The sequence below is a fragment of the Ictalurus furcatus genome, chromosome 10, assembly GCF_023375685.1.
Source record: "Ictalurus furcatus strain D&B chromosome 10, Billie_1.0, whole genome shotgun sequence".
Taxonomy (NCBI): Eukaryota; Metazoa; Chordata; class Actinopteri; order Siluriformes; family Ictaluridae; genus Ictalurus; species Ictalurus furcatus.
Genome location: NC_071264.1, coordinates 2,074,600 through 2,101,502, shown reverse-complemented (window position 1 = coordinate 2,101,502; position 26,903 = coordinate 2,074,600). Strand labels below are relative to the sequence as shown.

Here is a 26,903-nt window from a genome sequence, read left to right as displayed (position 1 = left end):
TAGTAGGATATGTAGTAGTAGTAGTAGTAGTAGTAGTAGGATATGTAGTAGTAGTAGTAGTAAGATATGTAGTAGTTGTAGTAGTAGTAGGATATGTAGTAGTAGTAGTAGTAGTAGTAGTTGTAGTAGTAGTAGGATATGTAGTAATAGTAGTAGTAGTAGGATATATAGTAGTAGTAGTAGTAGTAGGATATGTAGTAGTAGTAGTAGTAGTAGTAGGGATAAGTAGTAGTAGTAGTAGTAAGATATGTAGTAGTTGTAGTAGTAGTAGGATATGTAGTAGTAGTAGTAGTAGTAGTAGTTGTAGTAGTAGTAGGATATGTAGTAATAGTAGTAGTAGTAGGATATATAGTAGTAGTAGTAGTAGTAGGATATGTAGTAGTAGTAGTAGTAGTAGGATATGTAGTAGTAGTAGTAAGGATATGTAGTAGTAGTAGTAGTAGTAGGATATGTAGTAGTAGTAGGATATGTAGTAGTAGTAGTAGTAGTAGTAGGATATGTAGTAATAGTAGTAGTAGTAGTAGGATATATAGTAGTAGTAGTAGTAGTAGTAGGATATATAGTAGTAGTAGTAGTAGTAGGATATGTAGTAGTCGTAGGATATGTAGTAGTAGTAGTAGTAGTAGTAGTAGGATATGTAGTAGTAGTAGTAGTAGTAGTAGTAGAATATGTAGAAGTAGTAGTAGTAGTAGTAGGATATGTAGTAGTAGTAGTAGTAGTAGGATATGTAGTAGTAGTAGTAGTAGTAGGATATATAGTAGTAGTAGTAGGATATGTAGTAGTAGTAGTAGTAGTAGTAGGATGTGGTGTAGTAGTAGTAGTAGTAGTAGGATATGTAGTAGTAGTAGTAGTAGTAGTAGTAGGATGTGTAGTAGTAGTAGTAGTAGTAGGATATGTAGTAGTAGTAGTAGTAGTAGTAGTAGGATATGTAGTAGTAGTAGTAGTAGTAGGATGTGTAGTAGTAGTAGTAGTAGTAGGATATGTAGTAGTAGTAGTAGTAGTAGGATATGTAGTAGTAGTAGTAGTAGTAGTAGTAGGATATGTAGTAGTAGTAGTAGTAGTAGTAGTAGGATATGTAGTAGTAGTAGTAGTAGTAGTAGGATATGTAGTAGTAGTAGTAGTAGTAGTAGGATATGTAGTAGTAGTAGTAGGATATGTAGTAGTAGTAGTAGGATATGTAGTAGTAGTAGTAGTAGTAGTAGGATATGTAGTAGTAGTAGTAGTAGTAGTAGGATATGTAGTAGTAGTAGTAGTAGTAGTAGGATATGTAGTAGTAGTAGTAGTAGTAGTAGTAGGATATGTAGTAGTAGTAGTAGTAGTAGTAGTAGGATATGTAGTAGTAGTAGTAGTAGTAGTAGGATATGTAGTAGTAGTAGTAGTAGTAGTAGGATATGTAGTAGTAGTAGTAGGATATGTAGTAGTAGTAGTAGGATATGTAGTAGTAGTAGTAGTAGTAGTAGGATATGTAGTAGTAGTAGTAGGATATGTAGTAGTAGTAGTAGGATATGTAGTAGTAGTAGTAGTAGTAGGATATGTAGTAGTAGTAGTAGTAGTAGTAGTAGGATATGTAGTAGTAGTAGTAGGATATGTAGTAGTAGTAGTAGTAGTAGGATATGTAGTAGTAGTAGTAGGATATGTAGTAGTAGTAGTAGTAGTAGTAGTAGGATATGTAGTAGTAGTAGTAGTAGTAGTAGTAGGATATGTAGTAGTAGTAGTAGTAGTAGTAGTAGTAGTAGGATATGTAGTAGTAGTAGTAGTAGTAGTAGTAGTAGGATATGTAGTAGTAGTAGTAGTAGTAGTAGTAGTAGGATATGTAGTAGTAGTAGTAGTAGTAGTAGGATATGTAGTAGTAGTAGTAGGATATGTAGTAGTAGTAGTAGGATATGTAGTAGTAGTAGTAGTAGTAGTAGGATATGTAGTAGTAGTAGTAGGATATGTAGTAGTAGTAGTAGTAGTAGGATATGTAGTAGTAGTAGTAGTAGTAGGATATGTAGTAGTAGTAGTAGGATATGTAGTAGTAGTAGTAGGATATGTAGTAGTAGTAGTAGTAGTAGGATATGTAGTAGTAGTAGTAGTAGTAGGATATGTAGTAGTAGTAGTAGGATATGTAGTAGTAGTAGTAGTAGTAGGATATGTAGTAGTAGGATATGTAGTAGTAGTAGTAGTAGTAGGATATGTAGTAGTAGTAGTAGTAGTAGGATATGTAGTAGTAGTAGTAGTAGTAGGATATGTAGTAGTAGTAGTAGTAGTAGTAGTAGGATATGTAGTAGTAGTAGTAGTAGTAGTAGTAGGATATGTAGTAGTAGTAGTAGTAGTAGTAGTAGTAGAGTGACCTGTCAGTAAGGGATGGCAAACATATTGGGTTTTTATGTGTTGCAGATTATGGAGTGATACCAGTTCCACCTCATGTGCCATCATATATCCTCAGGGCACAAGCTCAGACTAGTCCAGCTTAGAGGAAGATTAATTCCATTTTTCCCCCAAAAAAACCAAGTCCTGATCCCAGTCCCACTCTATTAGAGACAAAGCTTGATTCAGAACATGACATTAGAAATGAATGATAAATAACCAGTTGTGTCCTGCTTCTCCTTTTCATTACACAAGCACACATTTCTTCATTTAATTCAAATAGGTTTCAGTACGAATTTTACATAATACCAGAATCAATAGAAATAGGTATTTTAGACCATGTTTATTTACTGCCACTGTGGCTTCTGGGAAGAAAGTAAGAGATCAGAGAAAGCCTTTACTTTACCATTGTTTAATTCCAGAATAGAATTTACATTTCAGGAAGTATATTCACATTTTACAAAAATGTCTTATTACAGTGAATTCGGGAGATCCTAGCTCCTACAGGTTTGGAGGAGTTTCACGAAGCAGGGTTAAAATGAACGCAAGCTCTTTCTGAAAACCGGAAAAGACCCGGACCCAATTTTAAACGCGGATCTTTCAGAAGACTTTTGGGATGACAGAACGTACACAGGACGATGCACTGCGTAGCGGATAATCGAAACGACACCGTTAGCATCGTCGTGTCAATCTGATATATATTCTCTTAGCCCTTGTAAATAAATCAGCGACGGGACTTACACCTGTCCTGAAACGCTCTCGTCCGACACGGCACGCAACACGAGCGATCGTTAACGCAAACGCCACGCGTACGCCGCTTATCGCCGTTATGATTTAGGAAATCAAGTATGAAAAGGCACTAGAGGAAATAAACTCGTGACTCGTTATTGTGAAATGTGCTTCCCAGGTCAGACTTTACATTATAAACGTCACTCGTTCATCTCCGCAAGCTCCTGCTCTCATTTAGTTTTATTAAAGGAAGTGTTCAGCCAGCAGTTTAGCTTTACATGTAATACACTGTACGCATTAAACAGGAAGTATCTTATTGTCCGAATCGCTCCTAATGTACTTCCAACAAAACATGAAAGCCACGCTTCACTTCATCCTCAGGATGGACCCTACCGCTGTTTCTTAGTTCTGTGGCCCCCTTTTACACATAACAGCATCAGAAACAACAAGGACGTGCGTCTGCGCGACTCAGAGCAGTCTGAGCTGGTTTACATTCTGCTACAAGTGCTACGTCCTTTCCTTAAGAATAAAGGGGCAAATTAAATTCGTGAGTAAAAGTCTTACAGCATCACTAGCTCTTAAGTCTGTTACTCAGAACAGTTATTAATCAGCTCAGGAGATCCTCGTGTGAATCTTCAGTTAAGTAAACGGAAGCTTGGTGTAAGTACCTGGAGCGCTACAATACTGCAGAGGAGGACGTGTGGCGGTTTCGGTGTTCATCCAGTTACATACTTCATCGTCGCTGATATATAATGAATATAATACTACAGTTTTTTTCCCCATTAAACCAGTGCTTCTGTTAAACATCCAGTGTAGTATTTGTCCCGTTAGTGTTGCTGTAGCTCAGTGCCGTGGTGGCGTTTCCTGGAAAACATCCGTAGCCAAGCTCCTCTTGTTGAAACTTCCTCGTTCACTTTTGCAGTCAGTCCAATCAGGGCATTTTCTGATCATGTGATGATGGGTAAAAGTAAAAAAATGTTAAATAATAATAATAATAATAAAATCATGTTAACGCCAAGCTAGTCTCAGAAGCCCAGAATGTTTGTGGAGCAGACATTTGACATTACAAATGACTAACTTTAATCATTCACCACCGTACCCTAATGATTATACAGTAGAGTAGAAAACGCTCCCATCTTTACCCGCTGTCTGGACGGCCACAGACTTCATCCGTCCATATTCTGAAGCTTGAGGCCAGAAAAGTCTGCAATGGCGTACTACAGGCTGCTTTCCTGTGTAAGCAACCGCAACTAAAACTTTACGGTATGTTTAATATTCTGCGCAGAATTACTGACGTTTTCGTTTTTTGTTTTTTTTTTTTAAACAAATGACCTTCTTGGTGTTTCTAGGGCGTCATTAATAGCAGTTTTTTGTGATTGCAGTTATGATAGTGTTCTAAACCTCAGAAGCTGTGGTTAAGATTCAGTCTCATGTGAGTTGAGTGATATGAAGTCCAAACCAAAATTCAGCTCTTTTCACGTCTTCTTTTCTCTTGTTATAAAACCCACTGAAGCACGTAATGCTCTCCGCGACGTCTCCTCTCGTTAGTGTTAGCTTTCGGTTACGTTACGAGAACACCCGTCCTTCCGCGCGTCTGTACTAGCAGAGTCGTGTTTATTCCAGATAGATGTCTTCTGTAGGGCAGGAAAACTCCACGAACTCTTTATAATACAGCTGGAACGCTTTCCTGTGAGAGAACAGGACAGAACAACGGTGTTATGGAGAGGAAAGCAGAGCGGAAACTTAAATAAGTCTTAAATACACACCCCACAGCCTCTGCAAGCGCCTTGGTGGAGTTTTCAGACACAAACACGTGGCAGGCGAATCTCTGATCTGCCGGGTGTTTCGTGATGAAGCCAAAGTATCTGTAGGAAAGACATGAAGTGAGACAATCGCTCTTCTTCAAATAGTACGAGCGTCGGACGCTTGCACTTACTTGTTGTTTTTCGGATGATAGCCACAGAATGAGATGTTCTTCAGCTGGAAGAAGTGGCTGCATGGACTGTTCTGTTAACGTACACACACACACACACACACACACACACACACATTAACATATTTACAGTAAATAAAATAAGATCAACAGTGCCCTGTACTATACAATTGAAAAGGACGGCTTAGGTTGAAGGGACGGAATATTGCAGAGTAAAGATCAGATAAAGATCTCCAAAACTGCACACACGACTGTAAATTTTACATTCAAATATAGGACTATGCTTCCATATGCTATCTGGAAAACACCACTAGAGGGCCACGCAGAGACTCATAACAAGGAGTAACCCTAACCCTAATTTTATTAAAATGTAGCAATGAAATGTTTACTAAAATGTCCAAAATATTATTCGTCACTCTTAGCTGAATTCAAGGTTTTAGTTTTAGTGCAGCTGTGTGAAAATCTGCTCTGGACACAGAGCTAACTGACAGCTACTGAAGCCCTTCCTACTACTGCTACTAATTAGTGTCTGTAAATTGATAAGAAACATGACTGACATCTCACACATAAACGGTACTTTAAAGTTAAAAACCTTTCAAACGGAGCCTGCTGCAGGTGTGAAGTGGAAATATAAAAAGTTCTGTTTGATTATTTGCATTCATTTCTGAAAAATTTTTGTTTATAAGTCTAGTTATCTGTCACTCCCTTCTTCCTTCTGCTTTTTCGGACAAAATGGCCGACACTGCTGATGTTGGCCTGATTTTAGGAATGTGTGTGTGTGTGTGTGTGTTTACTCTGCCGTATACTCCATAGTCGTCCTGCACTGCGAGTTTCACTCCTTTCATGTTGATTTCCAATATGCAGGATGAAGGGGGGTTATAATGCAGAGTCATCCTCCTGTTGTTGGCGACCTGCCAACACACACACACACACACACACACACACACACACACACACACATACACAGATATACAGATAAAGGTAAGCATATTCATTTACTTTAAATGTGCACTGTTACTATGCATTTACATTACTGTTGCATTTAACATTTAAAAAACAAACAATTCCTCCAGAGCGCCATTACTTCCGATCGGAGGCCGTGGACAGGGGAATCCGTGGGCTGTTTTGCACGGATGTCCACAACACTGAAACTTTACCGGAATTGTGAACCAATTTCCACACCGGACCCTTAACATCATTATGTATGATTATAAATGGGCGTGGTGAACCAGAAGCAATAATTACTCCTTAACTTGTAATGATCAAAACCAGGCTTTTTCCCCACCCACAGTATTTACGTTCCCCTCTGTGAGTGTCGTTTGTTTTTGCTACACGCTGAAAGCATTTGGGTTCGAGATCAAAAGACGAATATTTCATTCATTCAGTAGTTCCTAATTAGGGCTGCACGATTATGGCTAAAATGATAATCCTGATTATTTTGATCAATATTGAGATCATGATTATTAATTGATTTTAGTGACAATATATTTTTATTGCACTTTCACATTTATTAAGTTTTCTCATGCCACAGTATAACACACAAGTAGGCATGAGAAAACTTGAGCTGGTCAATTATGACAGAATTTAGGAACATAGTGTGAGCCATGACATTAATTTACCTTCTGATAAACTAAATCTAATATTTTCAGTTCATTTTACGGACTGTATGCACAAAACAACCGTTAACCTGTTTACCTTGTAAACAAATTCAATAAACCTCAATGTTCAGTGTTTGAAGTCTGCTCCTCTTAAATATATTTAAAGCTACACTATTAGACATTTCCACTGTCATGGTTCTGGGCTGGAGTCAGTTCTCGAACCGCTCTGTGTGTATTGTGTAGATATCTGAATAATCTCATATAGGATGTGATTGGGTGAGTTCATTTACCCGTCAGATGCAAAGCGCTTTAGTTTAATGGTGTTCATTAGGGATGCTCCGATCAGGATTTTTACAGATGATACCGATCCAGATACCAATCTTTTTTTGTGTAAGCTTTAATCAGGAGGTCTATCATAAACAGTTAAATGTAAGCTTTAATGGAGTTAAAATAACAGCAATGAGAAATACTGTTGGTTAATTGATAAATAAACAAGCATAAAATATTTATTTTAAATATCTTAAACAATAAAGAGTCCTAATTATAAGCAGACTAACACAAAAATGATCCATATTAGGAAAAAGGCTAATAGCTTTCTAAGGAAATAGCGAACTATGCTTAATGTCAGATTGATATTAAATGCAACCCATAGTAATTAAACATTATTTCATTTCTCATTTATATTTTATGACGTTATTATATCTTTATATATATATATATATATATATATATATATATATATATATATATTATAACTTCATTAAATATAAATAAAATAATATATTATATATATATATATATATATATATATATATATATATATGTTTCATATAAATATATATATTTCTATATATATATGTTTCATATATATATATATATATATATATATGTATACATATATATTCATATATATGTATACATATATATATATATATGTTTCGGGGTTTTGGCACTACAAAATGACGTCATCCCTGCACCGCGCTATGTGACTGGCTGTAAGTGTAGGAAGCGCTTGATTTGATCTGCAGTGGAGTTTTCTATGAGCGGAGGACAACTTTAAACGTCAATATCACAGTCTATCATGTTCATTAATCGTGGGCAGTCAAAATCGTAATCGCGATCGATATTCGATTAATTGTGCAGCACTATTCCTAATATTTGCATCTAGACGTGTTAAACAACTCTGAACATGGCACCCTTTGTATCAGAACACCCAATTTATAGGTGATCAAAAGTATAGGAACAGATCAGTCTTGAAGTAAATTAAAGTAAAAAACACTTCATATTAAGTCCTGTGTTCAGTCGGCAGTGTGTTTTGGATCGTTGTCTTGCTGCATGATCAAGTTCCTCTTGATTAATGTTCCTGTAAACTTCTGAATTCATTCTGCTGCTACCATCTCGAGTTCCATTACTGAGAAGGTTCCAGAAGCAGTCATGCAAGCCCGAGCCGTGACACTACCTCCACCATGTTTCACAGATGAGCTTGTATGTTCTGGATCATGAGCAGATCCTTTCTTTCTCCACATTTTAGCCTTTCCATCACTTTGGTAGAGGTTCATCTTGGTTCTAGAACTTTTATGGATCATCTCTGTATTTCTTTGCAAATTCCAATCTGACTTTCTGATTCTTACTGCTGATGAGTGGTTTTTGCCTATATATTTCAGCACTCGAAGTCTTCGACGATGTGGAGGATCTCTCTAACATGAATGCCTTCGATGTATAGCGAAAAAAAATGTAATTGGCCTTGCTGTACCAATACTTTTGGATATTTATCTAGTAAACTGCTGCCAAAATGTCAGAAACAACATGGAAAAAAGGCCCTTATTGAGACTCTGGTACAAACCTTCTGCATGGCTGCACAGAGCACCTCATTCCCTTTGTGGTAGGGCACTTGGACAGAGCCGAGGAATTTCAGGCTGTACCTCTCCAGCCAGTCTGCACTTCTCACTATTAACGGAGGAAAGAGAACAACAAGAGCCGTTACAATTCCAAAGCAAACTTCCGTTCACATTTAACACAAAACGCCTGCATGGATGAGACCAATAAACCCCCTGAACACACGTTTGTACTGCACATGGATTTCATCAATACATCTTTACTTATTTATACATACTCAAATGCATGCAAATTTCATTCATGCTCCGTTATCATTCTTTTGTATCTGTACAATCACAGCAATTCTTTTTTTCTTCACCTTTTTTAATCTGCTCAGGCTCCTTGGTCACTTCAGTGGCATAGTACGCAGGAAATATCCCCCGGGCTCCGGTGCGCATGTTGTAGCCCTCGTACCAGAAATCCTCCCCCTGATCCTCCACTAGTAAAGGATCGTCCACTTCCAGCTCCAGCTCGTCCTCATGACGAGGGACAAACCTGTCAATGGGACACCGTGATTCATAAGACGTTACCAGGATCGGTGGTACGAGACTGGGATTAACAGAACATTAATAACGGGATTAATCAGGCTGTGACTAATAAGAGTGGCACGTTAATAATAAGCAATACACGATGAGTAAACGATTACTAGGTTAAAACCCTGCCTCCTTTCCTCTGCGTGTGGTGTGTGACTCTTACCTGTACACGGCCCGATGACTCTGATCTCTCTCTTCTCCGTTAACAATGCAGGTAAACAAACCAAAGGACTCGGAACCTGGAGAAACAGATAGAGATTCGCTGCTGATTCCAAATTCAATAATTTTACTTGTTGCTTTAACAATAAACAGGTACTAATAAACAAGCACTTACTGGAAGAGCGTGATCGCCCGTTCATAAAGACGTTGAGGAACTTTCTAGAGAACGGGATATCCGCCTCGGGCGTGGAGTCTTCCGATAAGCAGGCAGTGGCTTCCCGCTTGGCTCCGCCCATTCTTGCCCTTCCGGCACCATGCGCTTCGTCTAAATCCACTTCCTCATCTTCCTCGAATTCCTCACCATATGGCGACGAGACGCAGTTATCGTAGACGGTGGCCGAGTCGCTGTCGTCGCTGTAGCTGTGAAAGCACTCTTTCAGGCTCACGAGCTCCAGCTGCGCGTCTTCGTCCACCACAAGCGTGTATTTGACCGAATCATACGAGAGTCCGTTCGAAGAAATCCTAGTTTCCTCTTCGTCTCCCTCCTCCGCTTCCTCTTCCTTCCTTCCTCTCCTCCTGAGCTCTGCACTTCCTCGGCTGTTTCTTCTTCTCCTGCTCCTGAGATCAAGTGATGCAGAAGCTGCCACACAGGACGCGTAAGATGGCGGAGGCTCTTCCTCTAATCCCTCCATGATGGCTGCGTTCGCCTTTTCGTAAAGCGGAGGATGATAAGGGGGCGGGGCCTCACTGTCGGTGATGACTGACATGCGGCCCGGTCTATCGGGAGTCAGGTAAATCTCCTCGGTAGCTTCCACGCACACGTTCGTGTGATATCGAATGCGCTCACACGCGCTAGCTTTAATGGGCGGGGCTACAGATGGAGCAGGGTGTCTGGAAGGGGCTGGACGTTTGGTGGGCGTGTCTGTCGAAGTGCCGCAGTCTTTGGTTTCGGTTTTGATTTTGTCCTCGTCGCTCAGACAGATGTGCTCACGAGGTGCCAGTTCGCCTGAAAAAAAGCGATACGTTTCGATGACGTTTTCATTGCAATAATAAAGTATTTGTCAAGTAAAAAGAGAAACAGCAAACATGTCCGTCATACCCAGTGGAAAAACGGCCCGTGCGAGTCTGTGTGTCGGTGTTTGCTTAACTTCCTCTTGCGTCCTTTTGTCTCGTGGACAATAACGGCCAACAAATGATGAGCTGCTAAATTCGGGGTGATGAATCAGCATTGTTCCGCTTGTTTACTAAATCCGTCTGCATGAGAACCAGTCACGCAGCTGCTCGAGAGAATAACTACTGAGCGGGATTTTATTATTTTCAGCTCCTTATGACATTAATCTGTGTCTGTTGTACCCACATCAGCTTGATCTAGGTGTTTCGCTATTTTGATAGCTTCTGCTTTCAGCTCGATATGCATCCAAACGTTAGCTAGCTTACTAGGGTTTAGACTACTCGCTAAAATTGTTCACCTGGTGTTTAGCTACTGTACCTGGATATTTCCTGCTGGACAAGAAATAGCACCATTAGCTAAACTAATCAGAACAAGATTGGCCGTTTCAATAGGTTCATGAGCAAGGCACTCTCGGTACAATAAAATGTTTTATACATACGTTTTATACAAAGTTTTATAGTGTGATGATGATGATGGTGATGATGATGATTTGATACGACCAAGTTGCCGATTAGCAAACACACAACGAGGCCGATGGATTTTTGGTGTACTAGACGGTTTTGTTAATATTCCGTCCCCGTAAACGCCGTCGCAGATGCCTCGCCATCGTCTGTTCACTGTAGACACGTCCCAACCCGCTTAACCCATTTTCCTATCAGAAGGATGACGGACAGACCGAAGAACTCACCTGTTTTTTGTGGCGAGGTCGAGTGTGAGACTTTCTCCTGCCAGCTGTACTTCTTTCCAAACGAGTTGTTGTTCAGCGTGTCCTGTGTGTCAGAGAGAGAGAGAGAGGGGGGGGGGGGGGGTGGATCAGCAGGGGTAAAGAGAACAAGTGCACAATCCTGATTGGTGTGTGAAGTGAACTGAATAAGAGTAGAAAAAATAATTAGTACAATTAGAGCTTCAACACGTTTCAATGCATTTCTCCGAAACTGACCAGGATTTGTGTCTCTAAAATCCTTCGTCTCTATTAGATAATAAACACAGACCAGAAAATCCCACAAGTCCCTCTAGTCCCTGAGTGCGCTGGGCAGGAAGCCTTTGTTGCGCCTGTGCGACGTGTAGAGCATTCATTAGGGACTGGACTTGTTTCCTCTCTCTCTCTCTCTCTCACACACACACACCACTGCTCTCTTTACATTCCCCACTCTGTCATTCTCCCTCTACACACATAATAGAGGGCCAACTGTTGCCAACTTTGGCACACGGAATCACAACGCCCTCCACGTTTCACGTCTGTCCTAATTTCCCATCAGCCACCGTAAAAAAAAAAATCTTCTCGAAATAAAACAATGCAAAACAAATACCACGTCACGTGACCAGGAAGTGCTGTTTGCACTGCTTTTTCTGCCATCACAAATCTGACTTAATTTTTCAATGTTTAGGCAAAACTACTTGAAACACTCCCTGAGATAACATTAACATTCATTTTCAGTCTTTTAAAAAACTCTGTATGTTTTGAGTATTCTGAATACTATTTCATTTACTATGAATTAGAAGATTTTACATGCTTACTAGGTGGCAAAACAACAACAACAACAACAACCACTGTGCATTGTATCGCCTGGAAAATGCAGCAATTGGAATGTAATCTCATACATTTTGTGTTATTTCTGACTATATGATACTTTCCACTAGGGCTGCATGATTATAGCCAAAATGATCATCCCGATTATTTTGATCAATATTGAGATCTCGATTATTTATCACGATTATTCACTGATTTTAGTGACAATATATTTTTATTGCACTTTCACATTTATTAACTTTTCATGAGAAAACTTGAGCTGGTCAATTATGACAGAATTTAGGAACATAGTGTGAGCCATGACACATTAATTTACCTTCTGATAAACTAAATCTAATATTTTCAGTTCATTTTATAGACTGTATGCACAAAACAACCATTAACCTGTTTACCTTGTAAACAAATACAATAAACCTCAATGTTCAGTGTTTGAAGTCTGCTCCTCTTAAATATATTTAAAGCTACACTATTAGACATTTCCACGGTCATGGTTCTGGGCTGGAGTCAGTTCTCGAACCGCTCTGTGTGTATTGTGTAGATATCTGAATAATCTCATATAGGATGTGATTGGGTGAGTTCATTTACCCGTCAGATGCAAAGCGCTTTAGTTTAATGGTGTTCATTACTGATGCGCCGATCAGGATTTTTACAGCCGATACCGATCCAGATACCAATCTTTTATTGTGTAAGCTTTAATCAGGAGGTCTATCATAAACAGTTAAATGTAAGCTTTAATGGAGTTAAAATAATGGCAATGAGAAATACTGTTGGTTAATTGATAAATAAACAAGCATAAAATATTTATTTTTAAATATTTTAAACAATAAAGAGTCCTAATTAAAAGCAGACTAACACAAAAATGATCCATATTAGGAAAAAGTTTAATAGCTTTCTAAGGAAATAGCGAACTAAGCTTAATGTCAAATTGATATTAAATGTAACCCATAGTAATTAAACATTATTTCATTTCTCATTTTATTTATATTTTATGAAGTTATTATAATATCTATTTTTTATATTAAATGATTTATTTATAACTAAGCACATTTTCTGTCTTTACATTTTAGTAGTTTTTGTTTATCAGTTTTAGATCGTTTCCCCAGTACAGTGTCCATGTCTGCTCATAATATTGTGTTTTGGGGGGATAAATCAAAACATGGAAACTGGAGTTGACTTTTCTAGTGATATCTGGTAACCATGAGTTTAAATGGAGTGAATTAGAGTTAGTGAAGGAGAGCGGCAGTGTACTGTATGTTTACGGACTGAACAGTTCTACTCTTGATTATGATTGGTGAGGAATTTTTTAATAAAGAAGTTTGAATTAAACCCACCTTATAGCATTAGCATTATTATTAATTTACTCCGTGCGAAGCCGCTGTGTCTACACGAGCAGGTGAAAGTTCAGATCATTTTGCGGGATCAATAAAAGATGGCGGTTGTGAGATCGGAGAGTTGAGAGAAGCAGATGATGTACAGAGTTACTCTCTTCATCATAATGGCTTCTCTGCAGTATTTACACACTTGTTCGGTTGACTGAGGTGATGAAAAGCAGTGTGAAAGTAACTGTTGCTCGGTGTAGATGCATTTTGGACTTCCTGTAGTTTTTATTCCGAATGTATTACACAACTCCGAACAGGTCACTCGCACCGGTGCGAATAAATATTTATTCATAGTCGCACGAAGTACTTTTCAGTCACAAATGCGAGTGAAATGATCGCACTGTAGAGCCCTGAGTTTATCTGCAAAGTTTTTTCCTGTTCGGCGTGATGATGTTTAATGTCGCCGACAACCTCTATACTGCCATTTAGCATCATGTTAATGTCATGATTTCTCCTCGCGCAAAGCGCTGGAGCTCGAAGCGAAGCTGGCAGCTCGAGGGCTAAAATGCTAACTCTGTTTCCGGTTTTTGGCACTACAAGATTGTAGGAAGCGCTTGATTTGATCTGCAGCGGCGTTTTCTATGAGCGGAGGACAACTTTAAACGTCAATATCACAGTCTATCATGTTCATTTAATCGAGGGCAGTCAATCGTAATCGTGATCGATATTCCATCAATTGTACAGCCATACTTTCCACCATTGCGCGTTGTTGCCATACGGCAACAATTTACCAACTACATCCCCTAAGGTATTTTTTTTTCAATTCTATTTAGTATATTTTTATTATTTGAAAAATTCGACTTACCCTGAAACGCTCCAATACAGATACCCCAAACACACCCTCTTATTACACCCAAAACACCCCAACATCTCACCACAAAGACTCTCAATATCAGGAAACACACTTACAGTATGTCATGATGTTTGATGTTAACCCTTTCATACTTAATATATAGGGAAAGAAAAAAAACAGTGGGGAGGAAACTGGAGAACCCGGAGAGAATTACTTCTCAGTAATATTAAATAGAGCCGCTGGCACAAGCGCCATGATAATAAACCTGCAAATGGACTGAATGTTGCGTGTGTATGTCCTTGGATTTGAGCTGCCTCACTCTCACCGCTGTCATTAAGAGTGACAATGATGGTGGCATGTCCCCATGGCAACAGTATCTACGAGGCTGCCGAGGCAACTTGTGAGGGCCTGACACAAGAAAAGAATTCGACACACTCCAAGTTTACACCTCTGTCATTTCTCACTGATAACAGCTCAGATGGTTGTTTTCCTCTTTGGCCTGGAGAACACGACGACCGTTGTGACTCGTCGGACCACGAAACACGATTCCGCTGTGCTACCTAGGCTCCTTTTATACTACGATTAGATGATAGCCTCGCCTGCTTCGCATCACCTTCTTCGCATCACCTTCTTATTTCAACTCGTCACATCGCTATTAGTCCTAAACTGCCCCTGTCCCAACTTTTATGGAACTTGTTGCATGTGCCAATTTCAAAATAAACGATTCTCTACAAAACACTATGCAGATGATTTAGTTAAAACATCAAATAACTTGTTTTAAAAAAAACAAGTCAAAGTACCTTTACAAATCCCTCCTCTTTGTTTTAATTAGCATTTTCCCAAACTGTCGCAACTTTTTCGGAATCGGGGCACACACGGTGCGATCACGCAGTTTTTAGGACAGTACGGGTGTCTAAATTCTTCATAAAGAGTCTGTTCAATACAAACCCAACAAAGACGAAAAGCTACATCTACTGCAAACAACAGATCCCATTGTGTGTGTGTGTGTGTGTGTGTGTGATGTCACACTACAGAATACACAAGGAGTGCAATCTCCTCCATCGCCATCCTGAGCAGACTTTATCACTCACTGCAAACACACACAATCTTTGTTACACATTTAGATATCATTGCAGTAACATGTGTAACTATATGGTATAGTATAATACCATAAAAAGAGATCCTGTGACAGTCCTGAACCAGTACAACACCCCCCCCCCATCCCCGCACCCCCCCCCCTCACACACACACTCACACACTCACACACACGCTCTGTAGCTGTACCTGTGTGCGGGGCACCTGTGGGAACAGGTTGAGCGTGGTGGGTCGTTTGGGTCGGTACGTGTCCATGGTGTATGTATCCTTGGAGCGTGTGCTCGTGGCGTGTGTGTCACCAGTGTGTGTTCCCACTGCTCCGTTGATCATCTCTAAGGCAAGCGTCTCTGAGCAGACATGCCCCGCTGCGCCCGGCTCCGCCCTCCGAGCAACGCTACTGGACGGTCGCACCATGTGACCCTTAAGCGATTGGAGGAGGAGAGAGAGTCAAACTAATTAGGCAGAGAGACAGTGGGAGTAATTATAGAAAATCACATGTTAGTAAGAAAGAGGTGGTAAGTGTGTGTGTGTGTGTGTGTGTGTGTGTGTGTGTGAGAGAGAGAGAGACAGTGCAGTGCAGACAGAGATAAGATATACAGACACACTTGGCATTAGTGACTCCTCTCAATGCTGATTGAATAGCGATGTGTGTTAAACCTCTAGATCTCAGATGACTGGATTTTGGACCGTCTGTATTTAGAATAAATGTCGCATTTCTACCGGTAAAAATCAGAATAAATGAATAAATAAATACTGAACCGTCATTGTGAAAATGTCACTGCATTGCTTCTTGTAGGGGATGACAAGAAAACGACACTATACAGTATAGGGATGTCACGATACCAAAAATCTAGTAGTCGGTACCGATACCACCTCGTCACATCGCGACAGTACAAGATACTCGATACTAAAGTCGACACCACGGTGTGGTATAACAATAAAATGTAAAAAATAAAATAAAAAAACTCTCCTGGAGGACATCCTTCTCTGGTTGATACTGGCAGAGAGAGGTGGGGGGGGGGGCCTATTTTAGTTATCAAACACTGTCTGACAATGAGTGGAGGTGCACTCCTAAACGTGCACATGCACACACACACACACACTCTCTTATACTCTGAATGCAAGCATTAGTTTAAATTCACTGATATGGTGGCAGGATAAAAAGATTTATTAAAAGCATGAACATGTGAGTAATTATTAGTGACATGAGGCTACATTTATCTGACAGGACACGGGCTGAATGGCGATGCACGGTGGAACATTAGGAGGTAGTTTATAACATTGCAATGCGTTAGCGTCGTTAACAAATACCTGGCTATCGCTAACATTACATGGAGCATAACGTTAGCTGGTTTCACGCCACAATGCAGCTGCCTCAAACAAACATAATATAGGACCGTCTTTCAGGAGCGTCGCCAAATTCCAGGTGTTTCCTCGCTTTGTTTGAGATTAACGATAGCAGCGGCTGCACACCGGAAACCGATACTACCTTTCCTCTCTTTTCCTCTCAACGAGTCGGGGCGGAGATAAACTTGTTAAGCTAAGCTAATCTTCTGTAGTGTTTCCATGTGCTTGTAGGCGTTCCTCTTCTTCTTCACCACTTGTGGACCGACTAAAACACTTGCGCGTATTTGCTGCCCCCATCAGGTCCGGAAGAACTGCAACACCGGTACCTCCATTACAATCGGTTCCTTTGCTAGTGCAGAAAAACAAGTACCGTCACGTTTTAAGAATGGTGGTACTGACTTGGTACCGAAGTATCGGTTCTCGTGACAGCCCTAATACTGTATGGCCAGAAGATTGTGGACACCTGTCCATCACACCTCTATGTCCTTGTTGAACGTCCCGCTCCAGATTTCGTCCTCCCTTTGCTGATATAACGCGCTCCAGCTCTTCTGGGAATGCTTTCCACTGGATTTTGGAGCGTGGCTGTGGGGATTTGTGTTCAGTCAGCTACGAGAGCGTTAGTGAGATCATGTTCCAGTTCATCCCGAAGGTGTTCAGTGGGGTTGAGGCTGTGAAGTGTTCTTCCAGTCCAACCTTAACACGCCACGTCTTCATGGAGCTGGCTTTGTGCACAGGGGCGTCGTCATGCTGGAGCAGGTTTGTTCCTCTTAGTTCCGTATAAGACATCCTATACAATTGTGCGCTTGCAACTTTGTGGCGAATTCTTTGTTTGCAGTTAACAATTGTAAGCACGGGAATAAACAGACAGAGTGCGTAGACCTCCCTCTGGCTCTCACTGTCCGTCTCTCTCATTTCCGCTTTATTTAATGCTTCGTACAGAACATTTGATCCACAGCTGTGTTTGGAAGCTGCGTAGTGCATAAACACACAGAATAACCCTCTCTCTCTCTTTCACTCTCTATTCACGCCTTGTCCCTTTAAGAGATCCTGAGCCTGTTGCCAGGCAACTGACTGGAGACGGGGCAGAGTGACACGGCGTGACCCCTATGCACACATTCACTCACACACACATCAAATTATCGCTCTGCAGAAGGAAAAATATCATGATCGTCACTATTAAGAGAGCAAGTCGGAAATAATACTCTCTGAGACACAACCATCAGAGAACACTAACCTGCTGATCCGTGTGCATGTGTGGAGACGAGAACGTGACCCCGACGACCGTGAGCGCGCCGTTTTCATATCGTTCAGTTAGGAGAAAGCAAACCCTTGTGTTTAAACGCTGGTGAGATATAAGGACACGCATATAATATAAGTCGACAGGAGCTTTAATATCTGATAAAAGTCAGACATAATGTAGCGTCATTACTTCAACAGAGTGATCGGGGATCAAGTGACTGTGTGAGAACGGCCGGGTATTAAAATGATGCGCTTGGAACACACCTACTGACCACAGGAACCATTAATCTGACACAGACTATTGATTAGAAGTCAATTTATTACTGTACATTAAAAAAAAAACCACACACAGCGATGTAGAGACAAATCTAAACAATTTAGCATTTTATAATACTGTACTGTTACAATTCAAAAATTACATTTATCGTATTGCGCCAGCACAAAAAACAAGATCGATCGATGGGCGTTAGGGCGACGTTACGACCGTGTCGTTTAGCGAGAGGATCAGGTTTACCCAAGAGGCACATTTAGAAAAAAAACTGCATGTGCACACCCATACGCACATGAACTTCTGTGTGCATGCACTGTAGTGTTTCATATTTAATGACTTTTTAAAGACATTACAGCAGGCACAAATATGCCAGGGAACTATACCAGAGTGGCTCTAATCATGTATGAATTTTCATATCATATAGGTTTTGCCAAATGACATCATATAGATTTGCAGAATGACATCATATAGGATTTGCCAAATGTACTGTCAAGTACTGAAAATGTGCACACTGTTGCTCCACTTCAGAATATTAAATGAAATACACAACCATTTACGCTAAAATTTTAATTCGGATGGAACACTCTAGATGATAAAAATACACACACACACACATGCATTTCTTTTCTGTTTTCTGGGCGGTGACTTTTAGAGGAAACCACTCTATATTTTTAACCTCTGTAAATACAGTACTGTGTTTTTATTCAGTGGAGGAGCTGTAATGTTCTGTTACCTGTAATTGGCCTGGATTTATAATTACAGATGACAAGTAGGTGGGTGATTCTGTCTTCAGCATGCCTTGCCATGAAAAAGTATTTGCCCCTTCCTGATTTCTTCGGTTTTTGCACAAAGTTTTTAAGATCTTTAAGACAAGTATAAGCTCAGTAACCACAAAACTGCAGGCCTCGCTCACCTCAGAGAAGGTGAACATACCATGATTCCATCATTAGAAAGAGGCTGGTCAAAAATGGTATCCATGGGAGTTCCAAAAGGAACATAAAATAAAGGCTTGTCTCACATTTGCCAAAATAAACCCCACCTTGATGACCCTCCAGCCTTTTGGACTGATGAGTCGAAAGTAGAACTTTTTGCAAGACATGGGTCCTGCTACATCTGCATACAGCATTTCACAATAGGAACATCATACCAACAGTGAAACATGGTGGTGGTAGTGTGATGCTGTGGGGATGTTTTTGCTGCTTCAGGGCCTGGACAACTTGCCATAACTGACAGAACGATAAATTCTGCTCTCTACCAGATAATCCTGAAGGAGAATGTCCAGTAATCAAAAATGCAATAGGGTTACATAGCAAGACAATAATCCAAAACACAAGTGAAAGTCCACTTAAATGGTTCAAAAGAAACAAAATGAATGTTCTGGAGTGACTAAACCCTGAACCCCACTGAGATGCTGTGGGAGGAACTTAAACAGCTGGTCCATGCTTGAAAGCCCTCCAAGGTGGCTGAAATAATTCTGCAAAGAAGAGTGGAACAAAATTCCTCCACAGCGATATGAAAGACTAATCGTTATCAGAAGCATTTTGTTTGTAGTTGTTGCTGCTAAACGTGGCACAGACACATAGTGTGTGTGTGTGTGTGTGTGTGTTTGTGTGTGTGTGTAGCTCAGCAGCTCAGGGAACAGACATAACTGAGAAAACGTTCTCGTACCTTGATGTCGAGACCATTGCAGTTAAGGCTGAGGCCTCGCTCATCTGTGATCTCTGTGATTTCCGACAAGTCCTCATCCTCAAATTCGTCTAAGCTTATGTCATGGGTCAACCTGAAAAATATGAAAACATTAGTAGTAGTAGTATTAGTCTACGATGAGATGAGAACTGGGCGATGGCGTGAAAATGTTGGCCAGTCATGTGATCTCTAGGTTTTGTGACAAAACACAAACATATCCTATCCATAAAACCAGACTCTCCTAAGTAACGCATACACTGATACTCCTACAAATAACAAACTGTTTTGTATAACGGTCTTTGAAGGGCCTAGATTGTGAATATTTTCCTGTTCATGGCGGTTTTTAGACCAATGAGCAACAACAGCGGGGAACAAAATCTGTACATAGTTTAGTTTCCTCTGTCCAGTCATCATGAAAACTCTATTTTCCATTATATTTACATTGAATCACAGATTTCATTTAAAAGATTCACCTGAATAACCCAAATCAACACACCGCACAAGCGCACGTGACACAAGATACACGACATGTAGATTGAAAAACGCATTTTTCATTGTCATAAGGACATTTCGATGAATGTTTGAAATGATTTTCAGATAATAAGGCCACCCCAGCAACGTTAACCCAAGTGCAGAATGCATGATGCTAAACGAAGTCTCTAAGAACCCCAGAATTTCACCACAGGATCTGCAGGTAATTCTTGCCATTCTTGCTGACATCAAAATGCATGCCTTTACCATTGGAAAGCAACTGCACAAAATTCAACCTACATGGGAGGTGCGCCATGAGGAAGCCCCTGCTGTCTGAAAAGATCATCAGGGCAAGACTAAAGTTTGCTAAAGAATATATAGGCAAGGACCAGGCCTTCTAGTTAGTTGTTTGGTCACAGTACCAGAAGCCATGTTTTTAACGAAAATCAACTGTAAAGCATGGTGGTGGAAATGTTATGGTTTGGGGCTGCTTTGCTACCTCAGAGCCTGGCCAACTTGCTATCATGAAATCGACTACGAATTCTCTTTCACACCAGAGACTGCCTGAGGAGAATGTGAGGCCATAAGAAAAAGTTGAAGTTGAAGAAGTGGACCTTTCAAACCCAAACATGCAGGAAAATCCAGCGAGGACTGAATCAAAAGCAAGAAATGGAAGGTTATGGAATGGCCTAGTTTCAATAGAGCTCAATCCCGCTGAAATGCTGTGGGGGCTGTACATGCAAGAAACCCCTCCAACACCACACAGCTGAAAGACTTCTGCACAGAGGGGTGGGCAAAGATTTCTCCCAGTACATGTCAGAGACTGGTAGACAGTTACAGGAAACACCCACATAAAGATGTTTCTGCCAAACCAGGCAAGACCAGCTATGGAAGTTCCTAATACAGGGGCCACGTCCGTCCATATGTACACAGGGTGATACACTTTGGGATTTGGAGTAACTCACTGAATCACGCTAAGAGCGACACCAGTGCGTTTCTGAACCAGTTTTAGATCTGGGTCTGTGTCACATCACACGCAGCAGATAGGGCTGGATGTTGTTAGTCTAGCGTGAAAATATTGAGTAATATATAGTCTTTTTTTTTTTGTGTGGGCTGTATTCAGCCTGCAGTTTGACACGAGTCCTAACATAATCCTAATATTTAAGAAATCAACCTCTCATAAAAATGGAACGAAGACGTTTAAAAACATTCCCAAAACAAACAGGTGGAGAATTATATATGCGGTTAGGCTTGGGATTTTTTGACTGATCAGCGTCATGAATGTAGTATATCCCCATACATGAGAAATGAAACAGACCTGCTGGAACACACACACACAGTTACGCAGCAACTAACCTATTTCTGCAGCAAGCCCGACCTTGTTGCTAAGAGAACTACTGCAACTGGACGGTTACTACTACATACTACAGTCAAATGTTTCTATATTGAAAATTCCAGCACATTTTAGAGTAATATAGCAAAAATAGATCATTAATCATGAATATTTCATATGAAATTTTAATCATAGGAGGGGTTGAGTGCCATGAGCAGACCCCCCCCCCCCACAGAGGTGAAATCAAGGCTACAAAACACTATTTAAGTGATTCATCTGACACCTGTCACCTCTAGTGCAATTCACACACACACACACACACACACGCACGCACACATGCAGGGTTACTCTCAGTCAAGGGGGTCCCTCAGCAATGCTAGAAAAACATTGTGTTGCCATCATTCCACACACACACACACACACGGTCACACAGCCTCATTTGTACCATTTCTCCCACTGATCCTCCATCCATCCCTCTCCTCCGTCCCCTGCTCTGTCGTTCATGCTGTGCAGCAGTGCAGCGGTGAAGAGAAGCCTGGTGTGAAGAGAAATCAGAGAAACGCAAGCATCTCGCTAGCCGCTAATCTAAACCGCGGCACAAAACACAGTGTGCGTCCTTTAACTATTATATAATCTCCTCTCTCTCTCCGTCCGAGTAGTGACTGCAGCATCTCTCTCTGTCTCTGTCTCTCCCTGTGTGTGTGTGTGTGTCTCTCGCTCTTTCTCTCTGCTCTCCATTTGTCAAAACAAAGTGCTTAGGATTAATGATCCAGCTCCGGCTACCTTTCCTTTCCTCTCACTATGTCTCTCTCCCCTCCCACCTCTCTCTCTCTCTCTCTCTGAATCATGTGGAGGGCAATCATCAAGGGTGAGCGGAGCAGCTCGACAAGATGAAGGCAACATGGTTGTGCATGTGTTCATATCCTATTCATTGCCATCCTTCCCTGAGGAACGGCTGGGAGAGAGAAAAAAGGATAAAGCGGTTACTGAATGATCGAATCTGCGAACCAGAGGAGACCTTTTCATGAAGTTCGACATGAATTTTATTGGCAGTCGATTGGAAATCTTGCTGCTAGATCCCTATTCAACATCCACAATATTGTTCTTGACATTTCAGTACCGTTCGATCTACTGTATGTTCGAGTCGAAGCAACTGAAACACAATTTCAAGCCTGAAACGAGTACATGCGGCTAGAAACGGACTTCGTAATCGTATATTTCTTTAAAAACAGTCTAAGAAAGAGAAGTATAAATTACATTCGCATATATTCGAGATATTTTTATTTGTTCAGATATATTTTATATTTTAAGATCTTATTTATACATTTATATATTATATATACCATTTTCTTTACACCTCACTTAATTCACAGCTTCCATAATTGTGGCCTTTCAGGTGCAGTTACATTGTTAAATAATATATATTTTTATTGGCATAGACCAAAAAAAGTCTATTTTGCCTTTCGCTACTCATTTCAGCTTTGTGAGCTTTGACCTTTTATGGAATTTTGTGGGCGTCACTAAATGCAAATCAGCTGTGCCGTGTATTCGCCTGGTAACTTACGGTCGGCTGGCATTCATCGACATACACACACGCGAGTACGAAGAAAATCAATCAACGCTTCAAGTGTGAATGCGAAAAGCCACAAAACTTTCCTTTTGATTTCAGGGGGACTTTTCCATCTGAAGGATGTACACAGTGATATCAATCTTTTAACAATGCTATCAAACTGGATAGCAGGCACAACGACTGCAGTACAACATCGTCCACCGTCTTGTTTTTTTTCAGTCACGCGACTGAAAATACGGCATTAAAAAATAAATCTGTTTTCTCGGTCCACACTACAACATGAAAACGGCGTTTTCGAATTTACTGACAGAATAATTTTTTAAAAAACATGCGCTTTCCTTGTTGAATTACTTCTGCTGCCACGTGATTGGCTGATTAGATACAGTGGATGGTGAGTGTATGTAAATTATTACTAACTTGCTATTAAATAAGGCCGCTAGCTCTATCAGTAAATACACACGTGCATATGCAGTATGTAAATACCGCCATTTATTTTTCAATTAGTGTGTGGAATGTGATGGAATGGGAACACGCTCATATTACTGTGCAAAAAAATGAATAAATAGAAATCAGGAACATTTGCTGATCCTGCAGAGAAATCTCTATAAGAGGATCTGAACAGATGCTCAGGTTTGGGTGTAGACCAAGGGCATGGAGTGCACTTTTAAAGAGGTGGTTGGGGGGGATTTTGGCATATTATTATTACAGTAAGTCTGCAGTATTGTGGGAATTAATATTACATTTCAGTGTGGCACGCCCGTTAAACTGTCCTTTAATGGAAAGCAAACTGGGAGCATTTATTACAGCTAAACCCACGCTCTAGTAGATAATTCCTCTACTGCATGAACACACACACACACACACACAAACAGAACTCAGAGGGTATTTAGTATCAAGTCCACATTTCCTAGGCGCCCTAAAGTCACGTGCGCATTCATTTTTAGCTACTACGCATGTAAAGAACATTTTCCAAAGTTCCTCCTTTAGAACAGCTTTTCCGTGACATTATTAACGAAGACGTTGGCTGGACATCGAGCGAGAAGTGTCTGTTGTCCAGCACTGAATCTATGAGGCTAACAGCTTAGGTCTAGCTCACTAAAACAGTTCCCACTAAAACACGTCCTCCTGTCGTCTCAGGGAGTTCTTCCTCACCACCGTCGCTTTGGCTTGCTCGTTAGGGGTAAATTTATCCGTTTAAAATTCTGACCAGCATTACTGAAGAACGGGATTCGGTGTGAGAAGGATTCATGCCAAGGATTTCAGTGAGATAGATTTCCAACATTATTTATTTATTTATTTTTAAAGAGCGCCTGAGAACTTTATTTTAAGGTTTATTGACCTTAGAATTCTGGTAATATTTCCCATATTATGAACCGGTCTTTAACAATGATACTCTCTCAATGATATTTCCTGTAATAAATATGCACTTATGTGACTCACGAGTCTTAATGAGACCCGACCAGAAGGAAACCTCCGGCCAATTCCTGACAATTATTATTATTTATTTTTAAAGCGTCATTTAAAAATGTGCTGTATTTTATTTGGTTAATTCGACAGTTCCTGAGGTAGGATTATCTGCACAATGTTTTGTGGGAATCATGTGGGACTATGCTGCGTACCTTCATACATATAGATGATGTTTTTATGGTTAAAGCATGCTGTATACATATAGTAGTTATAACTGATCAGAACAGGTCTATTACAAGACTCTAATGTGTGTTTGCAGGACTTAATAATAATAATAATAATAATAATAAAGAAATATAGTGTTATGCATCAACCAGTACTTTTTATTAATAAAATACAATATTTAAACCGTTCAGTGTTATCTAAAATAAATAAATAAATGAATTAATAATAATAATAATAATAATTACACTGTAGTGTCTGATATTTTCGTTGACATTGTCATAAACAAATTATTGCCCAATTCTAGTATATACAGTTCTGAAACTTGTGCATTTAGGCTCTAAATTCTTTATTATTCTTAGTTTAAATGAAGAACTGTGGACTGAATCCCGGGTTATAAATGAGCAAGCAGGTACAGTGGTATCAACAAGCATCCTCTCTCCGTCTCCGAGAGTAAACACGGCGTCTGTACTCCAACGCGCTTCTGTTTATGAAGAAAAGAAGAAAACAAACCCGCCGCCATTTTGTGGCTAACTTTCCACCTTACCTGAGAGCGGCGGCTCGCGGCGGTGCGGCCCGGGAGGACTGTGCAGGAGTCGGGCTTTTCCTCTTCTCTCTCTCCGCCATTTCTTCTCCCGCCTCCTGTTTTCCCTTCATCAGCAGCGTTTCGAGGAGAGAAGCGGGGAGGTGTGCTGCGTAACGCCGCAGGGAGGGGCGCGGGTCCCCGGGGACAGATGACCGAGACCGGAGACCATCCGTGACTTTACACCCATCTATTACATGTTAGCAGTGCAGGGAAACACCGACATACACACTTTAACCGTTCAGTGTGCGTAAAAAGTCATGTGAACACGAAGAGAAATAAATTAATAAATTAGATATATTGCCAATAAAAAAGGTGACTTCATCCTCAGCAGGAGAGCCAGTGTATTTCAGTTTTCTGAAAAAGAGTGCACAGGAATAAAAAATGTTTTCCTCCACCTCTTGTTTTTTTTTTTTTTTTTGTATGCCGACTTTTATTATTACACCCAGTGTTCCCTGATTCTTTAAAAAAAAAAAAAAAAAAAAAAAAATGCTGTTCAGGTATGGGCTAAGATGTGGCGAACGTCCTCGGAAAGAGGCTCGAAGATGATGCTTTGGCCTAGGCGTGATCTAAAAAGAGAGCACAGCATGATACTGCTCAGACTCAGCGGTTTGGCAGAATCAGTACGATGCCCAGCATTCATCTGCAGAATCAGTACGATGCCCAGCGTTCATCTGCAGAATGCAGTACGATGCCCAGCGTTCATCTGCAGAATCCAGTACGATGCCCAGCGTTCATCTGCAGAATCCAGTACGATGCCCAGCGTTCATCTGCAGAATCCAGTACGATGCCCAGCGTTCATCTACAGAATTCAGTACGATGCCCAATAAGCACTTGCAGAATTCAGTATGAATTCAGTACAGAATTCTGCAAATGCAAATACCGAGCATAAGCATTTACAGTATTCAGTACAATGCCCAGAATGCATTTGCAAATACTGAGCATGCATTTGCAGAATTCGGCACAATGCCCAATAAGCACTTGCAAGTACAATGCCCAGTAAGCATTTACAGAATTCAGTACAATGCCCAGTAAGCATTTACAGAATTCAGAACAATGCCCAGTAAGCATTTACAGAATTCAGTACAATGCCCAGTAAGCATTTACAGAATTCAGAACAATGCCCAGTAAGCATTTACAGAATTCAGAACAATGCCCAGTAAGCATTTGCAGAATTCAGTACAATGCCCAGTAAGCATTTACAGAATTCAGTACAATGCCCCAGCATGCATCTGCAGAATTCAGTACAATGCCCCAGCACGCATCTGCAGAATTCAGTACAATGCCTGGCATTAATTTAAAAATACATAATTCAATGGGAATCTCTCCGGTCATACCCAGTCAGCTTCTGAGTCATTTTCCGTATTGAAGTGGACATCTGAAAGTAGTGTTATTGTGATCTCCAAGCTAGGCATCAAAAAGCATAATAAAGACAACTGCAGTTTTATTGATGCGTGCATGACGTCAAATGTGTGTGCGCTTGTGTGTGAATAAATAATAGACTAAAAAAGTGTGCAGTGAAACAAAAGTGGGACAGAATTAATTTTTTCTCTCTCCACGTCTCATTATATCGGTCTTGATCGTTTCAACTCGATTCCAACACACGGCATCAGCAACCTGATTTCTTCA

The 26,903-nt window shown here is 40.4% G+C and overlaps 1 protein-coding gene and 1 long non-coding RNA gene across 4 annotated transcripts in view; one reads left to right on the top strand and one right to left on the bottom strand.

Annotated features, from left to right (window-relative positions):
• Positions 1-2,568, top strand: part of LOC128614169 (uncharacterized) — a 30,724-nt gene extending 28,156 nt beyond the window's left edge. The window contains exon 4 of the long non-coding RNA XR_008387003.1: positions 2,380-2,568. This is a non-coding gene — a long non-coding RNA (uncharacterized LOC128614169). The remainder of the gene's footprint in view (positions 1-2,379) is intronic.
• Positions 2,569-2,634: 66 nt separating this feature from the next.
• On the bottom strand, positions 2,635-26,259 carry mapk8ip1b (mitogen-activated protein kinase 8 interacting protein 1b). Of its 3 annotated transcripts, none has more exons than XM_053635489.1 (12): positions 25,239-26,258; positions 19,671-19,782; positions 15,335-15,565; positions 11,036-11,117; positions 9,352-10,182; positions 9,181-9,256; positions 8,804-8,979; positions 8,453-8,556; positions 5,806-5,922; positions 5,015-5,085; positions 4,845-4,943; positions 2,635-4,765 (listed from the first exon to the last, which is right to left on the bottom strand). In XM_053635489.1, the coding sequence occupies exons 1-12, from the start codon at positions 25,346-25,348 to the stop codon at positions 4,693-4,695; spliced, it is 2,082 nt and encodes a 693-aa protein (XP_053491464.1). In that variant the 5' UTR covers positions 25,349-26,258; the 3' UTR covers positions 2,635-4,692. The 3 variants fall into 3 exon arrangements, with proteins under 3 accessions (XP_053491464.1, XP_053491465.1, XP_053491466.1); XM_053635490.1 differs by lacking the exon at positions 25,239-26,258 and adding an exon at positions 21,938-22,322; XM_053635491.1 differs by lacking the exon at positions 15,335-15,565 and having other exon boundaries at positions 25,239-26,259.
• Between the last annotated feature and the right edge of the window lie 644 nt (positions 26,260-26,903).